The sequence below is a fragment of the Halichondria panicea genome, chromosome 6 (genome assembly GCF_963675165.1).
Source record: "Halichondria panicea chromosome 6, odHalPani1.1, whole genome shotgun sequence".
Taxonomy (NCBI): domain Eukaryota; kingdom Metazoa; phylum Porifera; class Demospongiae; order Suberitida; family Halichondriidae; genus Halichondria; species Halichondria panicea.
The window spans coordinates 3632275-3659951 of NC_087382.1; the positions used below are offsets into that span (position 1 = coordinate 3632275).

Consider the following 27677-nt stretch of genomic DNA (forward strand, 5'->3'; position numbering starts at 1 on the left):
CATTCATTCTACAGACCAAGAAGGTTGGTGAGGAAGCTGAACTAGAGGTGCTAAAGTTTACTGAGGATGGCTTCTCCTTCCACTGGACCAAAGAGGGCTCCAGACGTCAGATAAAGACAACTGATGATCGGCCCAACACTCTGAGCTTCCCGAGTGTGAAAGAGGAGGACTTTGGTCACTACCAGTGTGAGGTGAAGGATGCAGCTGCTGGGAAAGTGCTCCTCACTGTCTACAGAGCTCTCTACAAAGAGAAGACAAGTCAGTTAACTGAGTATGATTAAGGATGTACTTACTTTTAACATCACATTTACTTTAGATGAAATCTCTACTAAAAGGAATGAAGAGCCAAAAAGCTATGACACTACCAGTACATCTATTGTAAAGATGCCATCATCAGGTTTGATTGTTTCTACGAACTGTTCGACAAACACTGTTGTTCACTGATCACTCCTATATAGATGAGGGGTCCCTGTCATCAGAAAGGCTCAAACCCTCAGCAGATCCAGTCCAGAGAGTAGAAACTCCATCAGCTGGTGAAGACAGTCAAGTCCGTACTAGAAGAGGTAAATTCACTGCTAAATAACTATTATTATGATATTATGTATTTTCATCAATGTTAATTCATTTCCTCTCTAATTATAGGATCACCCGCTAATCGAGTCACTCTCCAAGGACTAATAAATCATTACAGTCTGATTGACGAGCAACTCAACAGTGAAATCAAGAAAGCTGATACTCCCTTTATAGCTGAATATTTCGATAATGCGGAACTTTATTCGAGTGCAATGGGACTAACTACTGCTGAAGAAGCTGACGTGAAAGAATCACGTGGAAATCAAGTAGCCATGATGAAATGCCTGCAAATCTGGAAAGAACGTTATCCTTCACAAGCAACTTACAGAGCTCTACTGGATATCGTACTGAGATTGGGGAAAGGAGAAACAGCTGATAAAATATGTCGGCAATTGACCCAACGTAAGTACATGTGTATCAGTGCCCCTCCCCCTTTTCCTCTCCCCTCTAGAAAGCAACTGAGTAGCTATCTTGCTCATGTCGAGTTGTATAGAGCATATTTATATCCACTTTGTTGGTGTCTTATATAATTTTAGCTAGACTGCACAGCCGCTCTCAGTGCACTGTGATAATGACAACCTATAGTTTATCAAAATGATCTGTTCTATATTTATTATTGTACAGATCGTACACTGGACTGATGAAGTGATTACACATGCAGTGTGTCGGATTATACAAACACTCATTAGAACAGATAGTGACATGTAGCTATATAATTGTGTGTAGCTTCATTTATAGTTAAAATAGCTATCCATTTTTAGTACTGGATAACCGCTGATTTCCACTAGTCATTAGAGACGTTGATATTGCGTGATGTTTCATTTTAGGTTACTTAATACATTTTTGTTACCTTAATTTTACTATTATAGACGGGTGCTTATTTTAGCGTTTTCAGATTTTTAGCTTGCTTAGCGTACTCTCAAAAGTACATTACATTATACATTATTGTTAAGCTTTCAGTGAGTTATCTTGTACCATTGTGCATGTTTGTGTGCATTTAATATGTACAACCAACGATATCATATTGTTCTCAGCTTCAGGTAAATTATCTGCTGGAACAAGTAAAGAGTCAAAATCTAATAGTACCGAATTGATTGTGAAGATGCCATCATTAGGTTTGGTAATTTCCAAACTGTAACTAACTGAACATGCAATCCTATATTAGATGAGGGGTCCCTGTCATCAGAAAGTCTCCAATACTCAGCAGCTCCAGTCCAGAGAGTAGGAACTCCATCAGCTGGCGAAGATAATCAAGTCCGTACTAGAATATTAGGTATATTTCCTGAAGTAGCTAGTTATGTATTTATGGTTATTTAATGTTTGTCCCTCTACAGGACCACCCTCTAATCAAGTCGCTCTACAAGAACTAATGAAGCGATACAAACTGACTGACGAGCAACTCAACCGTGAAATAGTGGACTCTGATACTCCCATAATGGCCTTAAATTTTGATGATGTGGAAATGTATTCAACTGCAATGGGGCTAGCTATTGCTAAACAAGCTGATGTGAAAGAATCACGTGGAAATCAAGCAGCCATGATGAAGTGCCTGCAAGTCTGGAAAGAACGTGATCCTTTTCAAGCAACTTATAGAGCTTTACACTGGATATTGCACTGAGTGTTTGGGGAAAGGAGACACAGCTAATAAAATCTGTCAGCAATTGACCCAACGTAAGTACATGTGTATCAGTGCCCCTCCCCTTTTCCTCGCCCCTCTAACAAGCAACTGAGCCCGTATATAAATTATATCCAACTCATGCATGTAACTGAACTCACACCAGATAAGTATTTCATAATGAGTACATAGCTAGTAGGTTGTACAAGTATAGGATTGACAGTGCAATTGTGTGTTTTCAATTATTGCACAAATTATCACTCTGTTCATAATTATATACATTTCCACTTGTTGGTGTCTATATAGCTAGACTGCACTCTCAGCTAGTGCACTGTTGATATGACAACCTGTAGTTTATCAAAATGATCTACATATTGTTTCTATATTATTGTACAGATCGTACACTGGACTGATGAAGTGATTACACAGCAGTGTGTCGGATTGTACAAAATACTCTAGAAATTGCATGTTACATAGATTCACCCCTACTGGATGATCGATTTGATCATACGAAGAAGACTGACTGAACAATAAAATTATATATAGCCATTTTCATAGATACAATTACATTCAAATTTTCTCATGCAAATGTACAGTGGAATTGTTAGATCACAATAACAACTATTCAGTAATAACAACTTTTCTGTTACATAATTGTACATGAATAGATTGTATTATAAAAATAATTATAACATGTACGCCAGAATAACAACTGAAACCAAAAAACAATTATAATATAATTATGAAAGTATATACAATAATAAAACTAGACAACGTTCAGACATTGCATGACAGTATCTAAACTGAGAGCAGGCTACAGCCCACAGAGGACAGCCGATACCACCTGCAGAGAAAGAGAAACACTCAATAAGGTACCACACACTTGAGGTATGGATATATACACCTCACCTGGTTGTCCAGTGGGGAAGGCCAGGAGTGGAGACACTGGATGGAACAGTTCAGTGGGGAAAATGGCAACTGGTCTCCGACGATTCAACATGACGACACCAATACACATTATCAACTACGAAACGGCATGACAACAATTAGCAATGGTAGAGAGGGATGTATGTGCTCTCACTATTAACAATGAACTCCCTCCACTCAACACGGCACTCAGCTTCGTCAATTGTGACTTGACCCTTCTCTAAGGGAATGTTTTGTTAATGGTAGCTAGCTATAGTTACAATAGCACAGACCTTTCACCTGAAGCTCTCTGTCCTTCTGATTGATTCTCCTCTGAAGTCTGGCATGATCTGCAAAATTGTCCTATCAGATATAATCGATAGTGGTATCCATACATAAGCTTCATTTCACCATCATATTAACATGCTGCAACTGTTGCTTTATATCTGATACTTCTCTCTTCAGGCTAACCGAGTCAGGAGTCTCAGAGGCGTACCAATACACCAACTAGATACGTGTGTTAAAACTGTATTCCAGCATCTAGACCAGTATAATTATAGTAAACTGACTTTGTTAGATTGCTTGGGACTCCATAATCTGAGCAGCTTGGTGAGCAGCACTGTTCCTAAGACAAGACAAGACACAGGAGGTTCCAGTTGATCACAACACTCTCCATGGCAGTAAGAATGAAGGGATATTCCCTAACAGTAGTTCTACACTGCACTTACAGGTAGGGTTTTTCCCTATGCAATGTGGCCACCATTGATTGTTGTGCCACTGTCTAGTCTACCTCTGTTTCCAAGAGCTCTCTCACTATCTGCAGTCGAGTCCAAGTTATGCCAAAAGAAAGAAAAAGAAAGGTTCTACTTTAATAGAAATCTAGTGTAGAACTTACTTTGATAGCCTGTTGCTAGCTAGCTGTAGAGATGTATTTGTTTATATATCTACCTATATAGCTACTGAGTACTGTGCTATTTTACCTCATACCAACACCCACATAACCAGGAGACTCCTGCTGCTGTAGGAGGAGGCTCTGGCTCCACCATTGAGGAGGTACGTTACTGGCACACACACCTCACACATTGTGTCCACGTAGTCTCATGAATCAGCCGCACTAGGAATGTCCGTCTGAGCACCACTTTAGTCTAGAGGTCATTGCACAATGGAATTTTAATTGTCATTACGTCAGTGTCAAAACCAATTAGTTCCAACGCATGCAAAAGGTCAACCGCGAACGCTTGACTTAGCAGCTATGAATTTTGTTTGGCTTGCTCCAAGAACTTGCTAAAAGATCAAGAAAAAAGTTGTACAGCACTAGTGCAGTCAGCATAGCTCCTTGACTGGCTAACAGTAACGCTGACTAGCGCTATAATATGAATGCGTCCTGCTGCATACACTTCTTGTCATTCTTTATTTCCTTTAATTTTGTCAATCCTTGATCTGATTAGTCAGGTCGGAATTCTGACCTGACCAAAAAGGTTTGTACTAAAGTGCTCAGACGGACATTCCTAGTGCGGCTGATTCATGAGACTAGTGTCCACGTACGTACGTATATATCCCCAGGCACTTCCTGTGAAGAAAATCGAAACGACAGAAACTACTGATGGAGAGGCTGTGAGCAAAGGGAAGGGCAAGGAAAACAAGACGAACTGGGATGGTATCGAATTGGGACAAACTAAAGACTGGAGGTATACATTCCAACTATGTTATCAACTGATACTGGTCACATGTACTCAGACCATGGACCAGTTCATGGAATGTGAATGGAATCAGAGCGTGGATAAAGGTATCGTTTCCTCCGTCCTAACCAACCGCATTTTATACACTGTGTACAGAATGGTGGTCTGGAGTACATTGCACGAGAATACCCAGACATATTTTGTGTACAAGAAACCAAGTGTATTGAGAAAGAGCTTCCTATGGTAGGACAGCCACTGTACACACACACTCACCCCCCCCCCCACACACATACACTCACCACCCCCCCACACACACACACTCACACCCCCCCCACACACACAACCCCCCCACACACACACTCTCACATAACCCCCCCACACACACACACTCACCCCCCCACACTCACACAACCCCCCCCCACACACACACAACCCCCCCCACACACACACTCACCCCCCCCACACACACACACAACCCCCCCTACACACACACACACACACACACACAGAACCAGCTCGGTATTCCTGGCTATTTTGTACTAAAGGGGTGCTCAGACAGACATTCCTAGTGCGGCTGATTCATGAGACTTGTGTCCACGTACGTACACACACACACACACACACACACACACACACCCACACACTCTCACATAACCCCACCCCCCACACACACACACTCACAGAACCAGCTCGGTATTCCTGGCTACCACGTCTACTGGCACTCCACAGAGAAGAGGCTACAGCGGTGTGGGGTGAGGCATATTCACCAACTGTTGTGTGGTTAGTTACAAGTATTGTGCAGGCTGTACTCCAAAGAGAAGCCAATTTCAGTGACCAATGGTTTGGGAATTGAGAAGTTTGATTGTGAGGGTAGGATCATCACTGCTGAATATGAGCACTTCTATTTCCTTACATCTTGTAAGTTGGTTCTGATTTTATTTAGATTCCTATTGTCACTGTTATGTTGTGCCCTGTGTATATAGATGTGCCCAATGCTGGTGATGGCCTCAAGAGGCTCTCGTACAAGCAAGACTGGGATAGGGACCTCAGAGAGTACATGAAGAAACTAGATCTCAGTCCTTCTCTGTGGGGACCTCAATGTGGCCCATAAAGAGATAGGTACCTTCAGAGTTTGCCTTGACTTTGTGTACATGCATGTATGTATCTACGTGTAGATTTAAAGAACCCCAAGACAAACACAAAGACAGCTGGTTTCACGCCCGAGGAGAGACAGGACTTCACAGAGCTACTGGAGGAGGGTTTCGTGGACACCTTCCGTCACCTGTACCCCGACCTCTCTGGAGCATACACTTACTAGTCATACCGGTTCAACGCCAGAGCCAAGAACACTGGCTGGTGAGTGCTCTCGCATTACTCTAGCAATAGAGTGTATCTGTGTTATCATGTCCACGATCCTGCTACTAATACCCAACACATGCACACACTGTCTTAGTTATCCACCACCCCACCACCCACACACACCACACACACTAGATGACAAGGCAAAGAAGGTAGCCTCACAGGCACAAGCAGACGCTCGCTGGATCATAAGAAACACAAAGCCTTGTCCACACTGCAGGTACGTTGGAATAGAGTATAGAATCAATAGAACAATAATATTTAGAGTTACTGTACATAATTATACGTTTCATTGTTGTCTGATTTCATATTTCCTTATAGAGCTCCAATTCAGAAGAACGACGGATGCAATCACATGCCTTGTAAACAGGTACGGGCTTAACATAATTATTAGACTGGAAACAGCTGCACCTAGTTCATCTTTTGTTGCCTCTAGTGTCGCCATGATTTCTGCTGGGTGTGTCTTGATCCATGGAATCTACATAACCATAGAACTGGCGGATACTTTACGTAAGTCGTACATTGCCAATATACATTCAAAAACGCTCTTACAACTGATTGTCATCTATAGCTAGCTATGTGTACTAGTTTTGCTGTTCTCATAACTTTTTCAGTTCATATTTCACACAAATGTCACAAATGATATGGGCAACAGATATCAATCTTGTCTATTGACCTAGCTCCCTCCTTTTCCTTCGTAGTGTGAATCGGTACCGTTGCAGTTTTAATTAAATACTTTTTTAGAGGCCATTCCATGAAATTCAGTTGTCTATTGACCACCCTCCCCTTTGTAGCTTTAACCGGTTCACTGCTCACGAGAAGGCCAACACGACAGTGGAGAGGTCCAGAGGAGACATGGAGGCTGCCTATGTTAAGAAAGCTACAGAGGACCTTCAGTCGCACACTAAGAGATTCCAGCATTATTATGACAGATACAACAATCATCTACACAGTCTGGATGTAAGTGGTGGAGCGGGAAAAATCTCTAGACAATTCTAGCAAGTTTAGTTTAGCTAGTTTTGAGTGCCCATAACTTGACTTTGGAAGGTCCAATTTCATGTAGGATGTGTTCTGTAGCTCTAAGAGAGGTCTATTTATCAAAATGGGGTGTGTTTAAATCATGTAGGCTAATTTTTTTCTCCTTGTCAGATTGAAATGAAGTTGCTTCCAGAGTCTACTGGTAAGATGAGAGAACTGGAAAGACTCGGACTGGCTCTCGACAAGAAAGGTACGATGTTTGTGCATGTGCATTTATTATAATAGCTGCTTAGTAATATTGAAATATGACCTTAATTTGGAAGTTCGTACTGTACATATAATACTACATATTTTTCTTTATAGTGGCTCGGGTCAAAGGTCAACCTGATGCCACCATTGGGGTGAACTCTCCTCTCACTCCACAAAAGAAAATCAGTGTTTTCACAACTGGAGAAGCGAAAAACTTTCTCGACAATATTTTCCGAATTCTGCTGAGAGCGAGGAGAATCCTGTCAGCCTCGTATTGCATGGATACTTCATCCCTGATACAGATGAGGAGGCCCTGGGGGCACATGAAGTATTGCAGGTGAGGGCAGGTGGCTAATCGTGACAGCAGATTATGGTGTATGGAGAAATAGTGAAGTATTTCTTTAAACGATCACAACTTAAATGTTTATCTACTTGCGCGAAGTATTCTATTTTGGTAGAATTTACTACGTGTACCATTGCATTGTCGAGTGTAGCAGCGTTGTCTAACAGCCTACTGTATTTGGTATGTCACTTTCCAACACACACTCACACACACACACGCACACCCACACACACACACACTCACACACACACGCACACCCACACACACACACACCCCACACCCCTCAGGGCAAACTAGAGGAAGCAGTGGAGGTTGTCTCGGAGATGGTCAATAGACAATACCTCCAAACACCACGCTCTAAAATGAACGAAGCCGCTGGAAACGTCGACTACCTTTGCAGCGAATATCTCACCGAAATGTCCGTGGTCGCGACAATCGCCGATCTGGCAGTAAAAGAAGCGGAAAAGCCTCCACCTCCACGTGCCACCCCGCCCACTCCACGGAAGGACAGCCCGCCCCCTCGTATGGGGGTGATTCCCCTCGGCTTTGGACCAGACGTTCCCGACCAACCGGATGGAGAGAGGCGCTTCCGTTTGATTGGTCTATTGAATCCCGACGGAACGTTGCATATTTTACGAGTACCAGAAGAGGAGTTTCAATTTCTTAGGGCCCCAGCAGACTAATTAGCGTTATGTGAATGTACTTGTGAACTACATGTATATAATAATTATGAGTATTCTGTTCAACAATTTAGCTGTGTGTGTGTATTTATAAACATGTTATTTTTCATGTTGTTTGCACAGTCGTCATTAATATTTTGTTATTAATTAAAAGGCACCTCTGCCCCGAAGCAGCCATTGTGATCAAACTCTGCAGATCCACCCCCTTTCTATGGTTCGTAACATGCCGACTGTTTCATATTTTAAAGACAGAATAATCACTATTATTTATGATAATAATTATGCTAGACTAGCCAATTAGCGTTAATTGCAATGGTATCTCATACCCCCCCCCCCCCACTCAAATATATACCCGAAGCATTTGAACACTAAAAAGCTAGCTGCAAACAAAGCACTGCATGTCAGTCGTCACTAGCCTGTTTTACCATAATATTATAGTTAGAGAACAGGCATTTTTAGATGTCTGATAATACCCCCTGCATGTACATGTACCCTATGATTTATTCATGAACATGCATGCAGTCACATGTGTAATGGAATTCCCCTTACACACAATAGAGGGTGTGTCTGGCATGTCTATGGTGAGGGTATTCATATCATTCCAAGAATACCAGCTAGTGAATATAATCAGTGAACCAATTCTCTGCAGTCTACACACATATCTGAGTTCCTAGCAGAAACTATAATATGGGACAGGAACAGTCTGCTGAGTAAGTGATGGTCTTACAGCCTAACATTTTTATTGCTTTTAAACAGGAAACAGGCCAAGGAGTTATTGAATGCTGCTGAGAATGGCAATGTAAGCAAAGTGAAGTCCCTGCTGGCACGTGGGGCCAACCCCAACCACCCCGAGTGCTATCCATTACACACTGCTTGTAGGAATGGTCACCTGGAGATAGTGAAGGCACTTGTTGAGGCTGGGGCAGACACTGAGAAATGGAATGATTGGGGCATGTCTCCTGTTGGTTGTGCAGCCATGAAAGGTCATAAGGAGGTGTTGGTTTACTTGATCAGGGATTGCAAGTGCAGCGCTTGTGAGTAGTTTTCCATTCACTAGCAGTTGCTACATAACTCCCCCGGCCAACCCTATATATAGCAATTTTTCACATTGCAAATATTTTTGTGGGACTTTAATATCAGTTTAATTTGTAATGAATACGGAATACATGCATGGCTTGGGCTTCTTAATTTTGAATGAGTTGGTTATGTACACGAACTATGCGTTCGAGGCCTTGAGGGCCTGGCTTAGGGATGGACATTTAGTTCCTTACAAATGCACCAGTCCTGTAATATTTAAATATTAGTGATACCAACATTCACTTGTGTATAGATACCAGGGACCAGAACAACGATACTCCACTCCACGATGCATGCCAGTATGGTCACCTAGGTGTGGTGCAGTACTTGGTGGAGGAGGCCCACTGTGACATCAGTGAGTGTATCATAATTTTGTCTGTCCTTGTGTACAAATTTGTTGTTATGAACACTTTCAGATCTACGGAACAACTTCAACCAGACTGTACTTCATACAGCCTGTCACTACCTACTTATAATTGGTGAGTCGAAGTAATTAGAGATTATAGTAACTACATAGCCCTAAAAGTACTTGTTTGTAACAAACCAGAAATAAGAGTATATGCATGTAATAGATATAGCATGGGAGACCGAGTGTTTTATGAAATATACAGGTACAAGCATAAGGGTGAAGCTCCGAGGGCGAGTTGCTTGCATATTTCAATAAAACACGAGGATTCTCATGCTATAATATTATGCAGGACGACCCCTTACCAAAACGTGTAATAAGAACACGGAAGGAACTGTATGACTTTTATTACATCCTTGTAACCGATATAAAATTATAAGATCCTTACAATACAGTGCATGTATTATTATAACCAACTGCATTCCCGTTCAATACTGTAACTTTAGATACGATATGGACGCTTTCCGGTAAGCTTGCAGTGGTGAAGTACTTGGTTGAGAAGGCTAACTGTGACATCAGTGAGTTTATTTAAATGTAATGTGTATACAATCTCTTGACCATTAACATGCACATCCAGATGCAACTGATAAGCGAGGCAAGACACCACTTGACTTAGCTAGTGGTTACGAGGACATTGTTGACTACCTCAAGACTCGACAGGAATCATCTAGACAATCAGGCAAGTTATGAAAAAACATTTCACCGGCATCCTAAATAATTGGCATAGCTATACATTATAAAGAAATTAGTGATGTGCATAATGTTATGTTTATACGACTCAACAACTGTTACTCATGGCAACCAGTCACGACGTTATGAACATATTTAACCGAAATTGTTATCAAGAGGAATTCCTAGTAAATTGTTATCTGAGTACATTTTCCTCAATGAAGTAAAAAATGTCATGCCAGCAAAGGCTTCGCCATGCATACAGTAATTATAACTATACTTTACCATAGCTATATATAATTTTATAGTCAGTCACATTTACTTCCTTGTACATTCATGCAGGAAAAGATGGTGTTGGGAGTCAAACAGCTGTTCCACTCACACAAGACGAGGCTGATGCTCTGCAGAAGCTTCTCGAGGGAGCACAAGTCACCATTGGTCATCCCATTGTTGCTGGCACAACCACTCTGGAGGATGTTCAGCAGCTGCTTACTCAGAGAGGACTGGAGATTATGGCCAACGACCTCAGGACAAGACTCAGACTAAGTAAGCTTAAAATTACTATTTTTAGTGCTTATCACATGATCTCCAGTCAATCAGTTTAGCTTAAAGTAGTCACACGACCGTGATTTGTAATCTCCACACTTAATTGATTACTTGCCGAATGGTTCTCGCTAAAATTTCAATGTTTGTTATTTTTCATATGATCAAAGTAACTTAATCTCTACTAATTTCTCCATAATTATAGTTATGACTGAGCAACAAAGAAACCTCGAGATACTCAACAATCTAATGACAGATGAAGACACTATCGATGTTTGCTACCCAAGGCTATTTCTTGTTGGGCCGCCATCTGTTGGCAAGACGACCACACTCAATCGACTGCTGGGGGAGTTTGAGAACATTGACTCTGCTGGAGACAAAGCCAAGCTTAGAAGCACACTGCTTGCTAACTGCAAACAAATACTTGCCTTCGTTAATGAAAACACAGCAAAATGGTTGTCATCCAAAGATGTTGACGAAGAAACAAAGCTGTTGTTTGGCTACTTGCGTGAATCTAAGTCTGAAACCACTCCTAACAAAAAGAGAAGCATCGCAACCTCAACCGATTCTCCTGTATTAATACCCAAGCAAAAAACTCGATCTAGACATCCCACAAAAGGGTTTCCGAAAGAAAGCAGATCACCACTACACCAAGCCACAGCTACTCAGCGTACAACAATAAGTCAACCAAGAAGCAAACTACTACCAATAAAATCAAAATTACAACAGCTAATAAAGAATGCTGACTATTCCAAAATGGCCGATTTCCTTGGCGATATTTTACTGAACATTCACGACATCGGAGGTCAGCCAGGCTTTTTGGAAATGCTACCAGCCCTGAGCACTGGTCCGGCCATGTATCTAGTGTTCTTAGATCTCAGTAAGGAACTTGACAAGCTGTACAAAATACCTTTCAGTCGAGATGGTATGGAAATTATTCCCTTCAATTCTGTTCACACTACAGAAGCCACAATCTCTCAAATCCTCACCTCTATTGCCAGTGTCCATTGCATCTCAAGAGATCCCACTCCTCTTATTGATGTTGGCAGAGCTAGTGATGCTCTTAAAGAAAGAATTAAAACATTTAAACAAGTTAAACCGGTAGCAGCCTTGATAGGCACACACAAAGACAAGCTGACCGACCCCGAGAGACAAATCAGCGAGAAAAATGAGGCACTTACAAAAGTTATCAATAAATTCCCCGAAATTATTATTTCTCCAAGATCAAAACAGCAGAATATTGAGCACAGCGAACCTATAGACGGAGCCCATACACAATCAGGTTCAAAATCTTGTTTCTTCTCAGTAGATAACCTCAATGGAACTGAAGTGTCTGACATCGGCCCCGTTCGTAATTTCTTAAGTCGAATAATTTTGTCTCGCTTCAAAAATGCTTCTCTTCCGATTCGACCGAAATGGCTCATTTTTGGGTTGCTTCTTCGAAAACAATTTCAAATAGCTACAATTGAAGATTGCTTTGAATTAGGAGAAATGCTAGAAATGCAGAAAGAAGAAGTAAAAGTGTGTCTCTGGTATCTTCACAATTGTGTTGGTACGATCCTCCATTACACCAACGTACCTGGTGATGACGGTTGGCTCAAGGGTCACGTGATCTGCACTCTTCAAGCTATCTTTGATAGTATCAGCCAGTTTATTCTTCTTTCTATGCGAACGCTTCACTCAGGAGGTCCAGTTACCGACTACGAGCAAGCCGAGTTGGTTAAGAAGGGACAGTTCTCGATCAAATCCATTGAGATGTGTTGCAGAAACGTGGAAATGTCTGAACTTATTCCCGCAAAGCATCTCATTAAGTTATTGGAGCACGTCAAACTTCTGTCCCCGATATCTCATAAGGATAAATCATCAGTGGAAGTTGTTCGCACTACCTACTTAATGCCGGCTGTTTTGGAATGTGCTTCACAAGAGGAGCTGGCGAACCCACCTCCATCAGACACCAATAACCCAGAACCACTCCACATCACGTTCAGCTTTGGTTACGTACCAACAGGAGTCTTCTGTGGGCTCATCACTCGACTAGTTTCCCAAGGCCGCCATGGAATACTCGGATTGACGTGGGAGTTGGTGGAAGATGGTGTCAAGAGAAACTGCGTCTCTTTTCTGATTGCGAAATCAAATAAGATAACGTTAATATCGCATGAAAGAAGTTACGAAATACGAGTTACTCGAAATCACGCCCGTCTCTCCCTGCACGACCTTTGCACCTATGTTCTCTCGGTAGTTCTCTACACTCTCACGAGCATGTACGAGCAGCTAGTCCCACAAGTGGCGTTCCAGTGCCCATGTCCTGGTCACAGCTCAAGCAGAGATCACAATTCCTTGTGTATTCTGACAGAAGATGTATGGATTCAGTTTCTGTGTGGCAGTAATCCCGTTACCTTGAGGAAGGAGCAGACAGTTTGGCTTGGAAAGGTGTGTGTACAGTTAGCGTACGTAGAATTATGTTCATGTGTTCTTGCATAATGTTTCCATTCATTCTACAGACCAAGAAGGTTGGTGAGGAAACTAAACTAGAGGTGCTAAAGTTTTCTAAGGATAGTTTCTCCTTTCACTGGATTAAAGAGGGTCAGATCAAGACAACTGATGATCGGCCCAACACTCTGAGTTTCCCGAGTGTGAGAGAGGAGGACTTTGGTCACTACCAGTGTGAGGTGAAGGATACAGCTGCTGGGAAAGTGCTCCTCACTGTCTACAGAGCTCTCTACAAAGAGAAGACAAGTCAGTTAACTGAGTATGATTAAGGATGTACTTACTTTTAACATCACATTTACTTTAGATGAAATCTCTACTAAAAGGAATGAAGAGCCAAAAAGCTATGACACTACCAGTACATCTATTGTAAAGATGCCATCATCAGGTTTGATTGTTTCTACGAACTGTTCGACAAACACTGTTGTTCACTGATCACTCCTATATAGATGAGGGGTCCCTGTCATCAGAAAGGCTCAAACCCTCAGCAGATCCAGTCCAGAGAGTTGGAACTACATCAGCTGGTGAAGACAATCAAGTCTGTACTAGAATATTAGGTATATTTCCTGAAGTAGCTATGTATGTATGTATGGTTATTTAATGTCTGTCCCTCTACAGGATCACCTGCTAATCAAGTCGCTCTCCAAGAACTAATGAGGCGATACAATCTGACTGACGAGCAACTCAACCGTGAAATAGTGGACTCCGATACTCCCATAATGGCCTTAAATTTTGATGATGTGGAAATGTATTCAACTACAATGAAACTAGCTATTGCTGAACAAGCTGACGTAAAGAGGTTGAACAATAGCGAAGGAAGTCGAGCAGCCATGATGAAGTGCCTGCAAGTCTGGAAAGAACGTGATCCTTTTCAAGCAACTTACAGAGCTCTACTGGATATCGCACTGAGATTGGGGAAAGGAGAAACAGCTGATAAAATCTGTCGGCAATTGTCCCAACGTAAGTACATGTGTATCAGTGACCCTCCCCCTTTTCCTCTCCCCTCTAGAAAGCAACGAGTATAGCTATCCAAACAGTTTGACTGCAATCACACCTTCTATATAATTAATTTTTACAAAACACCTGCATACATAATTATATACCGTGATTATTTCCACTTTTCCTGATTGCAGATCGTACACTGGACTGATGAAGTGATTACACATGCAGTGTGTCGGATTATACAAAATACTCATTAGAATAGATGTGTGTGCTAGCTAGCTGTAAAATAGCTATCCATTTTTAATTTAGTACTGCATGGACAATCGATTCCCATTAGAGACGTCATGATATGTTTCATTATTTCAGAAACCCATTGAGAGTTTCATGTACATAGTTTTAAGTTGATTATGACTGTTTATATTATCATTCATGACTGTTTAATTTTAACGATTCGCCTGCAAATGTTAGTTTACTCCTCTACAAGCATATCATAATTAATTATGGCCAGCAGGTTTATAATAATTATTTATAAATTTGTTCCTCCGCCACCATTACCAATTAATTATCTAATATATAGCAACACTTCACTGTAACATAAATTTGCCAGGAAAAAGAATACTAGTACATGTACTGCAATTATTTATAGTCTCAAGTATTCAATAAACCTCAAGTCATGCCACCAAATTTAAAAAGGTGCCAACAATAGCAGCTATAATGCTATATAAGGTATCTCTGTTTCTGAGCAAAATTGGCGAAAATAAACTACAATAATTATCATGCTAACTAACTCTACAGCCTACAAAGTCCAGTCTCTACAGACGGTTACCATGCCAACACGCTGTGTGCTAGCATGCCTAAAACATGTTTCAGTGTGAAATTGTTCTTTTCCACTCTCAACGGAATTTTGTAGTCCCACAGTTCCGATGCTGTAACCATGGGAATGGTTTCTATAACAACCACAGGGGATTGATATTCTTTCCAATTCTGCGATGGTTGCCCGGAAATATCGATATTTGGGTCGTTATGACGAAAGTGCTCCTTAGGTCCAATGTAGTTAGTTTCTATTTCACGATCAGGTTGCTCTACACGAGGATATTGAGGGATAGTGGGGTTAAAATATCCGTGGTCGGAGGTCAAATTCCAATTATCTTGTCTATTAATTTTAGCGTTAACTCTTGTAGCATTCGAAATGACGTCTTTGGTAGCTGCATCGATACGAGGGTTAAACTGATTATTTCGAGCCTGCTGCTCGTCAGGATGAATTAATAAAGAGACCAGAGGGTTAAATTGTTCCAGAGACGAAATAGCGTTTGAGTGGTTGTCAGGGGTCAAAAGTTCAGGCAATGTAAGAACAGCTGTTAGATTGAATAACAAAAACAGTCCAGGGTCCAAATATCCGTTGCTAAGCACGTTGCTAGGCACGTTGCTTGGTTCGTTTGATGTGATATTCAAGATCTCTGATTTGCGGGAAATTTCTTCAGTTTGAATTTTTGGATATTCATCAAAAATGGGGTGTCCAAAATCGTTCTTAGTTATAGATTTTAGTGAGGAATTTTCAGGAAGATTTTTCTTTGGATCGGAACTCGAAAAAGTTTTCAGTAATGGCTTCAAATTTGACAGATCAGGTGGTAGCTTTGAGTGGTTGTTAAACGAAACAGGTGGGGTCGCTTGGGGGTCAAAAATGGCCACGTTCGTAGAGAGTTCGTTGGAGAGGTCGTTTCCGAGAGACATCAGGGGACAAAGGTCGTTGCCAGGTGGTGTGGGGGTGGAGGCAAAGAGGGTAGCAACACACATCAGATAGAGCAGAGCACTTCCACAGGCAACCTGGAGTGTGGGAGTTATTGTGATGATCTTTACCACACAAACAAAAATGCTAACAGCTAAGTCAAAATTATTTTGTAGGTATGATGATCTTTACTCGAATAAATCAAGTATGATGGTCGAATAAATCAAAGTATGGACGGGTATTTTTGAGGGTATAAACTTTCGCAGATTTAATATAATTTTCACCGGAATAGCAGCCTTGTTGCAGCATGCAATATTAGATTCGCGGGTGCATGCTTAATCGGTGAAAACCACAAACATAAAATTAATTATACCCTCGAAATATCCCGTTATACGGTAATTACGGCCAAAATATGGTTATGTAACATTGCGATGGAAACACATTATTTTTTATGGTATGTACGTAGCTTCGTTACTATACCTTAGCAGTGGTCTTGGAGGTGGTGGCCATGTTATCTGACGCCCCCCACACAGCGCAAAGGTCAGTGTACGAGAACCACCCCCTCTGACACGCCTCGTTAAGTGCAACTCTGTGAGTGGGCGGGACAAATAGCAATGGTAGCAATAAATTTAATACAGAATAATTGTTACCTACTTCACTTCTCACACACCACCCACACACTCCACACACACCACCCACACCCACACACACGTACCTCCCTTCCACACTTCTGACAAACTGGTAATACTCATCCATAGATACGAACAGCCTCCAATCCTGCACGATAAAACAACAGCAGATCACATGACACAAGCTCGCATACCCATTGGTCCATCAAACTACAAGTGCAACTTATGACAAGCCATATACATGTAGATCATTCTCTTTCTATGCTTTTAGAAAATCAAAACATAAATTTTTTGAATTTGATACTAAAGTTATGGCTGTTCAACTACCCCCTGCCCCTCCCCCTCTTCCAGCTGCCATAACTCGAATTCCGTGGATCCAATTTCAACGATTTTATGGAAAGAGACCTTTCAAATAGTGTCCTCAAAATTCATATTTGAGAGATAAAAATATTCGCCAATTTGGCCGTACCATGGTCCAAGGCCAAAAAATGACAAATTATGGCTCCGATGAAATTTTGGATTTAGAAAGGTCTCTTTCTTAGCTTTCAGAAAATCATAACATATTTGAAATTGGATCAACGGTACTCAAGTTATGGCAGCTGGAAGATTACACCCCCCCCCCCCCCCCTCCGCTTATCATCTCTTTTTCTCTGTACACTCTAATGTGAAATTCATTTGATGTACTTATTGAATTAGTATTTGTAAAGATGATCATGTCATAATAACGAATGTTTCACATTTCTCTCCCAGATGCACGCATGCTATTGCTAAGTAACAGCGCTAGTTATAGTGATAAAAGATTAAGAATTAGAGACCACACAAAGAAAAGAATTCAATGAAAGAATATAGCAAAATGTTAATAATTGGGTAGTTTATTTTACACATCTGCCGTACACGTACGTGTTGCCAGGCAACAATCCCACTGTGGAAATCAGTATAATAATTTGCAACATGTTTTCAAACAAACGTCAACATAACGAAAGGATTTCACACATTAAAAATGTGATTTGAATATTTGAATTGAGAGGAATATGAAGTTATGCGCAAGGCTTAAGGCAAAAACACGGAAATAACAAGTCATAAATAGTAATAATGATCAAAGAAAACGCATTTTATTGATCCTTGAGCAGCCGTATATGTAGCAGTCTACACACACACACACACAACGCATTGATTTTCTACATAAAAGCTTAAAAAAGCAAGCAAAAGCCAAGAAGCTTGAACTTGCAAGGACACGCACACACACACACACACACTACCGTATGCGCACACAGAAGCATAACAACACAAGCTCCAGTATAAACGTATCGCATGTCCTGTACATGTATTTAGCTTCAGATAGAGAATGAACCACCACGACTGAATAAAGAATTTTTCTTAATGGGTAAGAATGCCACAATAAAATAAATACAGGAGTGTTGTGATAGCATGCATTACCGTGGCGACACTACAAGTGAATGGGCCACCCTCAATGTGTACGTACTGATGATACAAACACGGAGATCACAAGACTTGCGTACAAGCAACAATAGTTAGTTGATATAGAAGTTTTTGGTCATGCAATAAACAAACAATGGATCTATTATGGCAACAAGTTTAAATGGCGGACATGCCTCTCCTAACTTAGATGTAGTTTACCTGAACTAAGATCCGGTTATGGCGAACTTCTTTTATATAATTATTGTACTAGTTTGGAAGTTCTGAAGTAAGAAATAAATTTTGCAGTGCTCTGAGGGAAGTCTATCAAATGAGGTCAGAAAGGAGGACAAATTAGGCGCTTAGTTTGATACGGTGGCCCAGCATTAATTTGCCGAAATAGTAAGTCTATAATAGTCCTAGTATGGCTTCATGCATGCACTGTGCACACATGCACATGTCTGCTATTACACTGAGACAACACATGTCGTATATCGGGTTTCGAACGTGAGGTTAATTGATTGCGAATGACACTGTACAAGCATTGATTGATTGCATTTCTAACTATTGTCATGAATTGCATGTAAAGCATGGGAAATTGCATGCTCACTCTTTGCGAGTCTTTCCCTTGTGATTTATGCGAAAAGTCGTAATTTGAGTAATTTAAGAACCACACAATGGAAACACGATATATACAATACTACACTGAAACAACCAACACACACACCTTCTAAATGACAAACAACGACAGGTTAGTGTTACAGTATAGTCTGCCCCCACTCCACCCTGCCGTGTATTGCCTGGGGCTATCTGAGCATGCACCAACTATACACATGATCGCACAACACAACACAGCCGATACTGACAACAAAACCAGATTACATTTCATCAAATTTGGGCCTACTTATAATAATAGGCTCTAACAAGACCGTGTATAGACAGTATCATTGTACCGGTACTATTCCAATTAAAGGAGGAGCTATTAAATTTCAGAGACACACCATATTTGAGGGCAAATACATGAACCCTACCTAGCATGTGCAAAAAAGTATAGCAGAGAATGGTTTCGATCCATCGACCTCTGGGTTATGGGCCCAGCACGCTTCCACTGCGCCACTCTGCTACATGAGTATACATGTCGGAGATAGGGAGAGCTAAGTGCGATCAAACCTAGTGAACTACGAATGTGCAGAATTTGACCTCTTGTTACAGTTGGGAAGGAGTATAATACATGTTTGAACACAAACAACAACTTCCTAGAAAATTGAAATCCAATCGCCACATTCTCCCAACAATGGCAGTAGAGACATGGCTCTCAGTATACCAATAACATTGCAACGTATGTACGTGTATGGAGATCAGTGATGCCTGTCTGTTGTGGTGTCCTATAAGCAGGAATGGCCCAAGTCTCTCCATGGAATGTGTTTGGACCTGTGTTAGCAGGCCACCCTCTATAATACAGCCAGGTTAATGGGCCTCAAAGTCTCTCCATGGAATGTGTTTGGACCTGTGTTAGCAGGCCACCCTCTATAATACAGCCAGGTTAATGGGCCCCAAAGTCTCTCCATAGCATGTGTTTGGACCTGTGTTAGTAGGCCACCCTCTATAATGCAGCCACTGTTGGTCTACCCAAGGAGCTACCACTATGACATTACTACAGTTGGCCTAAAACTACGAGAGGTACTTAAGAGGTCATGACCAGAAATATGCAGAATGATTGAATCATCACTATAGCTATACATACAATAATGAACGGATGTGGAAGTAAATATCGGGACAACCTCCACACGTAATGTTGATTCAAGAATGGACGGTATTTAGCTCCCAGCTGCACTAATAATGACGTTCAGCATGTACTACGGTCGTATAATAATTATTATTATCATGATTATTGAGAATGTGAGTGAAACATACCAGAAGATGCCCACTTGCGTAGGTAGCTAAAAGGTCACCGTAATTGACCTTACGAATCAGATAGGCTACTCAAAAACATGTCAAAAATATTTAAGAAATGTTCGCCCTCCCCCCCCACACACACCCACACGCGCAGAGCAAATTATGATAATTACGCACAATGGCATGTATGCATGTATGCATGTTATAAAATTATATCTATAGTTTAAATATCATGGGTAGTTGTACTAATAGCGTAAATCAGTGGCCTCAATAGTGGACCTAGTGTGTGTGTGTGTGTGTGTAATGGTGTATGAAATTGGCCGATAGCAGCCTCGTTAAAGGTTATGGATAATGATGATAGCATCATCGATAGCAGCCTCGTTAAAGGTTATGGATAATGATGCTATATCATCATTATCCATAACCTTTAACGAGGCTGCTATCGGCCAATTTCAATTATCACAATGAACTGTATAATTGGACAATTGGTGAATGAGCCTTTTGAAATTTGAACTGACTTAGCGGTTTTTAATTTGGTGTCTCAAGCGTCTATACTACAGCAATGACATTGTGTCCACTGGAAAACTTTAATTTGGCCAAATATCTCCAAATCGTCAAATTTTTCGTTCAAGAGTGGAAATGGTAAAAGATTATGACGGGTCATTATGTAATGTAAAATTAGTATTAAAATGGAGTAATTGATTGGACCATCTGAAAAAATTCCCACTGAAAAATATATCGTATTTTGAACGAGTTGCTATGGAAACAAGAACATAATTAGCACATGGACTACATGGACACGGAGATTATCGTGAATATCTAATTACACGCAATTAACGAAAACAAAATATGAAAATGTGGGAAAACATTCGACATACAAATTGCTCAACTATAAATGGAAGTCAACAAAGAAACAAGAGATGGGAAAAGGAATAATTTCAACGATCATATTTCAGTCCTTAAGATCATGGGGTTTTAATGAAGTATTTTGATTGGACGACTACAAAACCACACACCTGTCGCCAGAGTGGCTACACACAGGAACGTATATTACTCATTAATAACATTCACAGCACGTACAGATAATTAAATCAATCAATTCTCTAACATTTTTGAGTGTAGTCTAGTTATTGTCCATCAGACTTTATGGCAGTACACCTCCGAGGCCAAAGACGAACAAATTAATTTGAATGTAGTTGACAATAACTGTTATAATAGCCACTGGAATGAAAACTGCCTGCTACCTAAGCTATCTCACCTTGGATATAACTAGCTAACAGTCTCATAAACTATTGAAAAGAAAAGCTTGTCCGTATACAGCATGTAGCCAGTGCTAAGCTTCTAGCTCTACGCTGCTAACTTGTCCATGTCCAAGCAGTGAGCCCCACCCTTCCTCCAGCCTTCCTGGTGTTTAACAAGCCCCACCCATCTGTTCTGCCCTTGTCAACAAGTGTCTATATCTAGTATAAAATTAGTGCGCCCTCAACGCTTTTTGTTGATGTTGCAAAGATTCGCCAAAACCCTGTTGTTAAACCCCACCCAGTTGGTACGATACAGACCCTTACGTGAGGTACATTACAGCATAAAATAATCATACGCACTCTAGTTACGCTTGAGTAAATGACACTTAATTCACAATAATTGTTTTTTAATTGGAGAATTAATAAATTGCGTGTTTAGGCAATTCCTGTAGTTTACAGAATCTATGACACGTAATGTACATCGTACTTCCCTAAAAATTAATTGCTGACTGTACCCCCCTCCACACACACACCCACCCACTCACACCACACACACACACACACACACACACAACACCACCACCCACACACCCACACACACACACACACACACAATCATGGTTCACTGCAACACAAAGTGAAAGTCCGCTGAAATCATATAAACAAGACAAACATGCAGAGTGCATTCTCAGACTAACAACAATAGTCTAATAGGATCAGCAATTAGCCAGTCTGGACAATGGACCACCACCTTACAACACACACCTTGATGAGGTAATAGCATATCAGTACACAACTGCCCACGCTACAGTATTAGCAGGCCACCCTCTGGAATACAGCCAGGTTAATGGGCCCCAAAGTACTATAGAAGGTAATTTTCGTGGGGTAAAATATTCGTGGTTTTCGTGGTTGAAGCACTGACCACAAATATTTTACCCACGAATGAAGCGACCTTGTCTACCTTTACCTGCAGTGCAAACAGCAACCACGAAAATATTATCCACGAAATGACTAAATACTGCTCAACCACGAATATTTTATCCCCCGAAAATTACCCGCTATACGGTATCCATAGCATGTGTTCGGACCTGTGTTAGCAGGCCACCCTCTTATATCAATATCAGCATTAACTCACAATTGCTTGCAAGAATCTGATTTCCAAGTGATCCAGTCGATTGCGTGGGGTGGAGCCTGTGTGTGGGCGAATACATCAAAGGGAATAAACCACACCCACTACAACACATCAAAGTGAGTGTGCTAAAGCTAGCTATGTACAAGAGTGCTGTGATGTGATTGAGAGTGAAAATTAACAAAATAAACAAAATAACAATAATTATTATAAACATCAGACGCTTCATCTCGTCATGTACACATTAACGAACCGATGGTGGAAAAATCCGTGTTAGTGAGAGCTTCCATTTCCCCTTCATCGTTGAGGAACTTTGATGCCACCAGCTGCGAGGAAAATAGATGGTTACTTAGTGACCACACACACGTTAGAATGAAGATCTAAAGGTCCCTGGTTCGATCCCGGGTTTCGGCATTTTTTATATCTCTGGGTTGACACGCACGCACGCACACGCACACGCACATGCACACACACACACACACACTAAAACAGGACACAAACAGTCTACCTAGATAATATGATCAACCTTACAGCACACACAGCGATTAGTAACAGACACACAGACATAACTGAGCAAGTTTATTGTTTTTATTAGCACTTGCCAAGACAATAGCTAAGGTTACCAAAGGTTAGGCTCGCTACTGTTTCAGACTCCACACACAGATTGGAATGTACCCCCCCCTCTAGAAACATTGACATCACTAATTAGTACGCTACCATGTAGGAGGTTGCATCATCAGCACTACGGTAAACAATATTGGTCATTCATTACCCAGGGCAATGCGTGTAGGGATGTGCCTCCACTGGTCAGTGGTGGTGGTGGTTGGTACTAACCACCTCTAGACACAATCAACCACCTCCTAGGCAAGTTTACCACATATTAAGCTATAAAAATGCTGAATTGAGATTGAGGTTTGAAAATAGCACTTCGAATATTCCAGGCACACACATCCAGCTGCCCATTTTAAGTGATTGAGAATGCCGATAAAAATACACACATAAGACTGTGATTGTGTGTATCCATCTATTGTGTACAACGTGTGTATAAGTAACCACATCCATTTCCCACGTTACATCTTTACTTACTTAAGTTGCTCCACAAGACCATTACAACAGTGAAGCCTTATTATTAATTGGTTAATTTGCAGCAGTAACGAACGTGTCAGCTCATTTAACGCTGAACATACCTCGTCAGTCAGTCAGTGGAGTGATAGTCACTACAAACATTCCTAAAATGTACTGTGTCTCATGACATGGGGAAATATTAGCAAGTGTTAAAAGCACAGCCTTCAACAAACAATGACCTCATCTAAACACTGTACCCATCCAAACACTGTACTCATCCAAACACGGTACTCATGCAAACACGGTACCTACCTACTGGTGGAGCCCACTTTAATGGCCACTCATGAAGAGAGGCTAACTGCGATACCAAGGCCAGGTCCATAATCAACAGTTTGTGTACAAAACAACCCCTCAACAAAGGTCACCTCTGTATAAAGGCCAACACATTGTTCCCAAAGGTGTTCGTTATAGAGGTACTATGTATGTTTACTTTGACTGCTCGTAACTTGAGTCGGGAAGATCCGATTTCAGAAATAAAAAATGCATTCTGTAGCTCTAAGGGAGGTCTATCTAATTATGGGTTTAACTTGAGGCTTTTAATCGGGCCCAAATTTGCTGACACAGCACAGGTGTATCGTCTTCAAATTTTAGCCGATTTTTTGCTAGCTAACTGGCCATAATTTAAGTTTGGAAGGTTCGCTTCTAGAAAGAGAAGATGTATTATGTAGCTCTAAGGGAGATCTATCTAATGGTGTGTTTAGATCCATGATTGCTAATTGACCAAAATAAATACATCCCTTCCACTAAATTAGGCTATCAATTAAAACACACATTACCAGCATGTACACAAACATTCGCTCGTTAACTGGCTAATCATCACAAGACAATTGCTCATCAAATACCAGCTAGGAAAACAAGTTGTAAAGGCTTCACATTTCCCAGAGCTACTGTAATTGAACTGCGAAGGTTTCTTAGCAATGAGGGGACTATGAATTTTAGAATAATGTGCAGCGTCAATAGATACTTGTTAAGCAAGTTAGTGCTGACAATGCCAATAACATGATACACTCAGCATGAACACTAGAGTAGAGGTACACACATTCATCTTGCAAACATAGTATTGTAATGAAGGGCCTCTCTTCCAATCAACAGTCCAGTAGACTACACACATGATGACTAGAGCTAGTACCAATACACCAACTAGATACGTGTGTTAAAACTATATTCCAGCATCTAGACCAGTATAATTATAGTAAACTGACTTTGTTAGATAGCTTGGGACTCCAAAATCTGAGCAGCTTGGTGAGCAGCACTGTTCCTAAGACAAGACAAGACACAGGAGGTTCCAGTTGATCACAACACTCTCCATGGCAGTAAGAATGAAGGGATATTCCCTAACAGTAGTTCTACACTGCACTTACAGGTAGGGTTTTTCCCTATGCAATGTGGCCACCATTGATTGTTGTGCCACTGTCTAGTCTACGTCTGTTTCCAAGAGCTCTCTCACTATCTGCAGTCCAAGTTATGCCAAAAGAAAGAAAAAGAAAGGTTCTACTTTAATAGAAATCTAGTGTAGAACTTACTTTGATAGCCTGTTGCTAGCTAGCTGTAGAGATGTATTTGTTTATATATCTACCTATATAGCTACTGAGTACTGTGCTATTTTACCTCATACCAACACCCACATAACCAGGAGACTCCTGCTGCTGTAGGAGGAGGTTCTGGCTCCACCATTGAGGAGGTACGTCACTGGCACACACACCTCACACATTGTGTCCACGTAGTCTGCTCTTTGCTCCCACCTTGTTCAGGTATTCGCTCGTTTTCTCATGAATCAGCCGCACTAGGAATGTCCGTCTGAGCACCACTTTAGTCTAGAGGTTATTGCACAATAAAGAAGCTACTGATAGAGAGGCTGTGAGCAAAGGGAAGGGCAAGGAAAACAATGGGATGGTATCGAATTGGGACAAACTAAAGACTGGAGGTATATATTCCAACTATGTTATCAACTGATACTGATCACATGTACTCAGACCATGGACCAGCTCATGGAATGTGAATGGAATCAGAACGTGGATAAAGGTATCGTTTCCTCTGTCCTCAATAATTACAATTATTAACCAACCGCATTTTATACACTGTGTACAGAATGGTGGTCTGGAGTACATTGCACGAGAATACCCAGACATATTCTGTGTACAAGAAACCAAGTGTATTGAGAAAGAGCTTCCTATGGTAGGACAGCCACTGTACACACACACTCACCCCCCCCACACACACACACCCCCCACACACACACACTCACACCCCCCCACACACACACACACACACACACTCACCCCCCCCCACACACACACACACAACCCCCCCTACACACACACACACACACACACAGAACCAGCTCGGTATTCCTGGCTACCACGTCTACTGGCACTCCGCAGAGAAGAGGCTACAGCGGTGTGGGGTGAGGCATATTCACCAACTGTTGTGTGGTTAGTTACAAGTATTGTGCAGGCTGTACTCCAAAGAGAAGCCAATTTCAGTGACCAATGGTTTGGGAATTGAGAAGTTTGATTGTGAGGGTAGGATCATCACTGCTGAAGATGAGCACTTCTATTTCCTTACATCTTGTAAGTTGGTTCTGATTTTATTTAGATTCCTATTGTCACTGTTATGTTGTGCCCTGTGTATATAGATGTGCCCAATGCTGGTGATGGCCTCAAGAGGCTCTCGTACAGTACAAGCAAGACTGGGATAGGGACCTCAGAGAGTACATGAAGAAACTAGATCTCAGTCCTTCTCTGTGGGGACCTCAATGTGGCCCATAAAGAGATAGGTACCTTCAGAGTTTGCCTTGACTTTGTGTACATGCATGTATGTATCTACGTGTAGATTTAAAGAACCTCAAGACAAACACAAAGACAGCTGGTTTCACGCCCGAGGAGAGACAGGACTTCACAGAGCTACTGGAGGAGGGTTTCGTGGACACCTTCCGTCACCTGTATCCCAACCTCTCTGGAGCGTACACTTACTAGTCATACCGGTTCAACGCCAGAGCCAAGAACACTGGCTGGTTAGTGCTCCTGCATTACTCTAGCAATAGAGTGTATCTGTGTTATCATGTCCACGATCCTGCTACTAATACCCAACACATGCACACTGTCTTAGTTATCCACCACCCCCACCACCCACACACACTAGATGACGAGGCAAAGAAGGTAGCCTCACAGGCACAAGCAGACGCTCGCTGGATCATAAGAAACACAAAGCCTTATCCACACTGCAGGTACGTTGGAATAGAGTATAGAATCAATAGAACAATAATATTTAGAGTTACTGTACATAATTATACGTTTCATTGTTGTCTGATTTCAATATTTCCTTATAGAGCTCCAATTCAGAAGAATGACGGATGCAATCACATGACTTGTAAACAGGTACGGGCTTAACATAATTATTAGACTGGAAACGGCTGCACCTAGTTCATCTTTTGTTGCCTCTAGTGTCGCCATGATTTCTGCTGGGTGTGTCTTGATCCCTAGAGTCTACATAACCACAGAACTGGGGGATACTTTACGTAAGTCGTACATAGCCAATTTACATTCAAAAACGCTCTTACAACTGATTGTCATCTATAGCTAGCTATGTGTACTAGCTTTGCTGTTCTCATAACTTTTTCAGTTCATATTTCACACAAATGTCACAAATGATATGGGCAACAGATATCAATCTTGTCTATTGACCTAGCTCCCTCCTTTTCCTTCGTAGTGTGAATCGGTACCGTTGCAGTTTTAATTTATTCAACAAATACTTTTTTAGAGGCCATTCCATGAAATTCAGTTGTCTATTGACCTCCCTCCCCTTTGTAGCTGTAACCGGTTCACTGCTCAGGAGAAGGCCAACACGACTGTGGAGAGGTCCAGAGGAGACATGGAGGCTGCCTATGTTAAGAAAGCTACAGAGGACCTTCAGTCGCACACTAAGAGATTCCAGCATTATTATGACAGATACAACAATCATCTACACAGTCTGGATGTAAGTGGTGGAGCGTGAAAAATCTCTCGACAAT

The 27677-nt window shown here is 41.3% G+C and overlaps 3 protein-coding genes and 2 pseudogenes across 4 annotated transcripts in view; 4 read left to right on the top strand and 1 right to left on the bottom strand.

The window, feature by feature from the left end:
- The window catches only part of LOC135337436 (uncharacterized), a 29152-nt gene extending 26268 nt beyond the window's left edge, over positions 1-2884 (top strand). Inside the window, exons 9-13 of the mRNA XM_064533374.1 lie at positions 15-258; positions 317-397; positions 459-563; positions 643-975; positions 2585-2884. Of these exons, the coding sequence (XP_064389444.1) occupies positions 15-258; positions 317-397; positions 459-563; positions 643-975; positions 2585-2601 (780 nt within the window). The 3' untranslated portion in view covers positions 2602-2884. The remainder of the gene's footprint in view (positions 1-14; positions 259-316; positions 398-458; positions 564-642; positions 976-2584) is intronic.
- A 945-nt stretch (positions 2885-3829) lies between these two features.
- On the top strand, positions 3830-6133 carry LOC135337209 (exodeoxyribonuclease-like; annotated as a pseudogene).
- A 2843-nt stretch (positions 6134-8976) lies between these two features.
- Positions 8977-14939, top strand: LOC135337211 (uncharacterized). The gene is made up of 13 exons (XM_064533107.1): positions 8977-9092; positions 9139-9416; positions 9713-9814; positions 9876-9938; positions 10312-10383; positions 10443-10544; positions 10847-11080; positions 11283-13507; positions 13579-13813; positions 13872-13952; positions 14014-14121; positions 14183-14524; positions 14698-14939. Exons 1-13 carry the CDS (start codon positions 9070-9072, stop codon positions 14712-14714), a joined length of 3882 nt encoding a protein of 1293 aa, XP_064389177.1. The 5' UTR covers positions 8977-9069; the 3' UTR covers positions 14715-14939.
- A 191-nt stretch (positions 14940-15130) lies between these two features.
- Positions 15131-25357, bottom strand: LOC135337446 (uncharacterized). 2 transcript variants are annotated; one of them, XM_064533385.1, is made up of 6 exons: positions 25277-25357; positions 22797-22869; positions 22550-22605; positions 16948-17009; positions 16713-16821; positions 15131-16330 (listed from the first exon to the last, which is right to left on the bottom strand). In XM_064533385.1, the coding sequence occupies exons 1-6, from the start codon at positions 25340-25342 to the stop codon at positions 15329-15331; spliced, it is 1368 nt and encodes a 455-aa protein (XP_064389455.1). In that variant the 5' UTR covers positions 25343-25357; the 3' UTR covers positions 15131-15328. The 2 variants fall into 2 exon arrangements, with proteins under 2 accessions (XP_064389455.1, XP_064389456.1); XM_064533386.1 differs by lacking the exon at positions 25277-25357 and adding an exon at positions 24871-25012.
- An 80-nt stretch (positions 25358-25437) lies between these two features.
- On the top strand, positions 25438-27661 carry LOC135337212 (DNA repair nuclease APEX1-like; annotated as a pseudogene).
- The last annotated feature ends 16 nt before the right edge of the window (positions 27662-27677 follow it).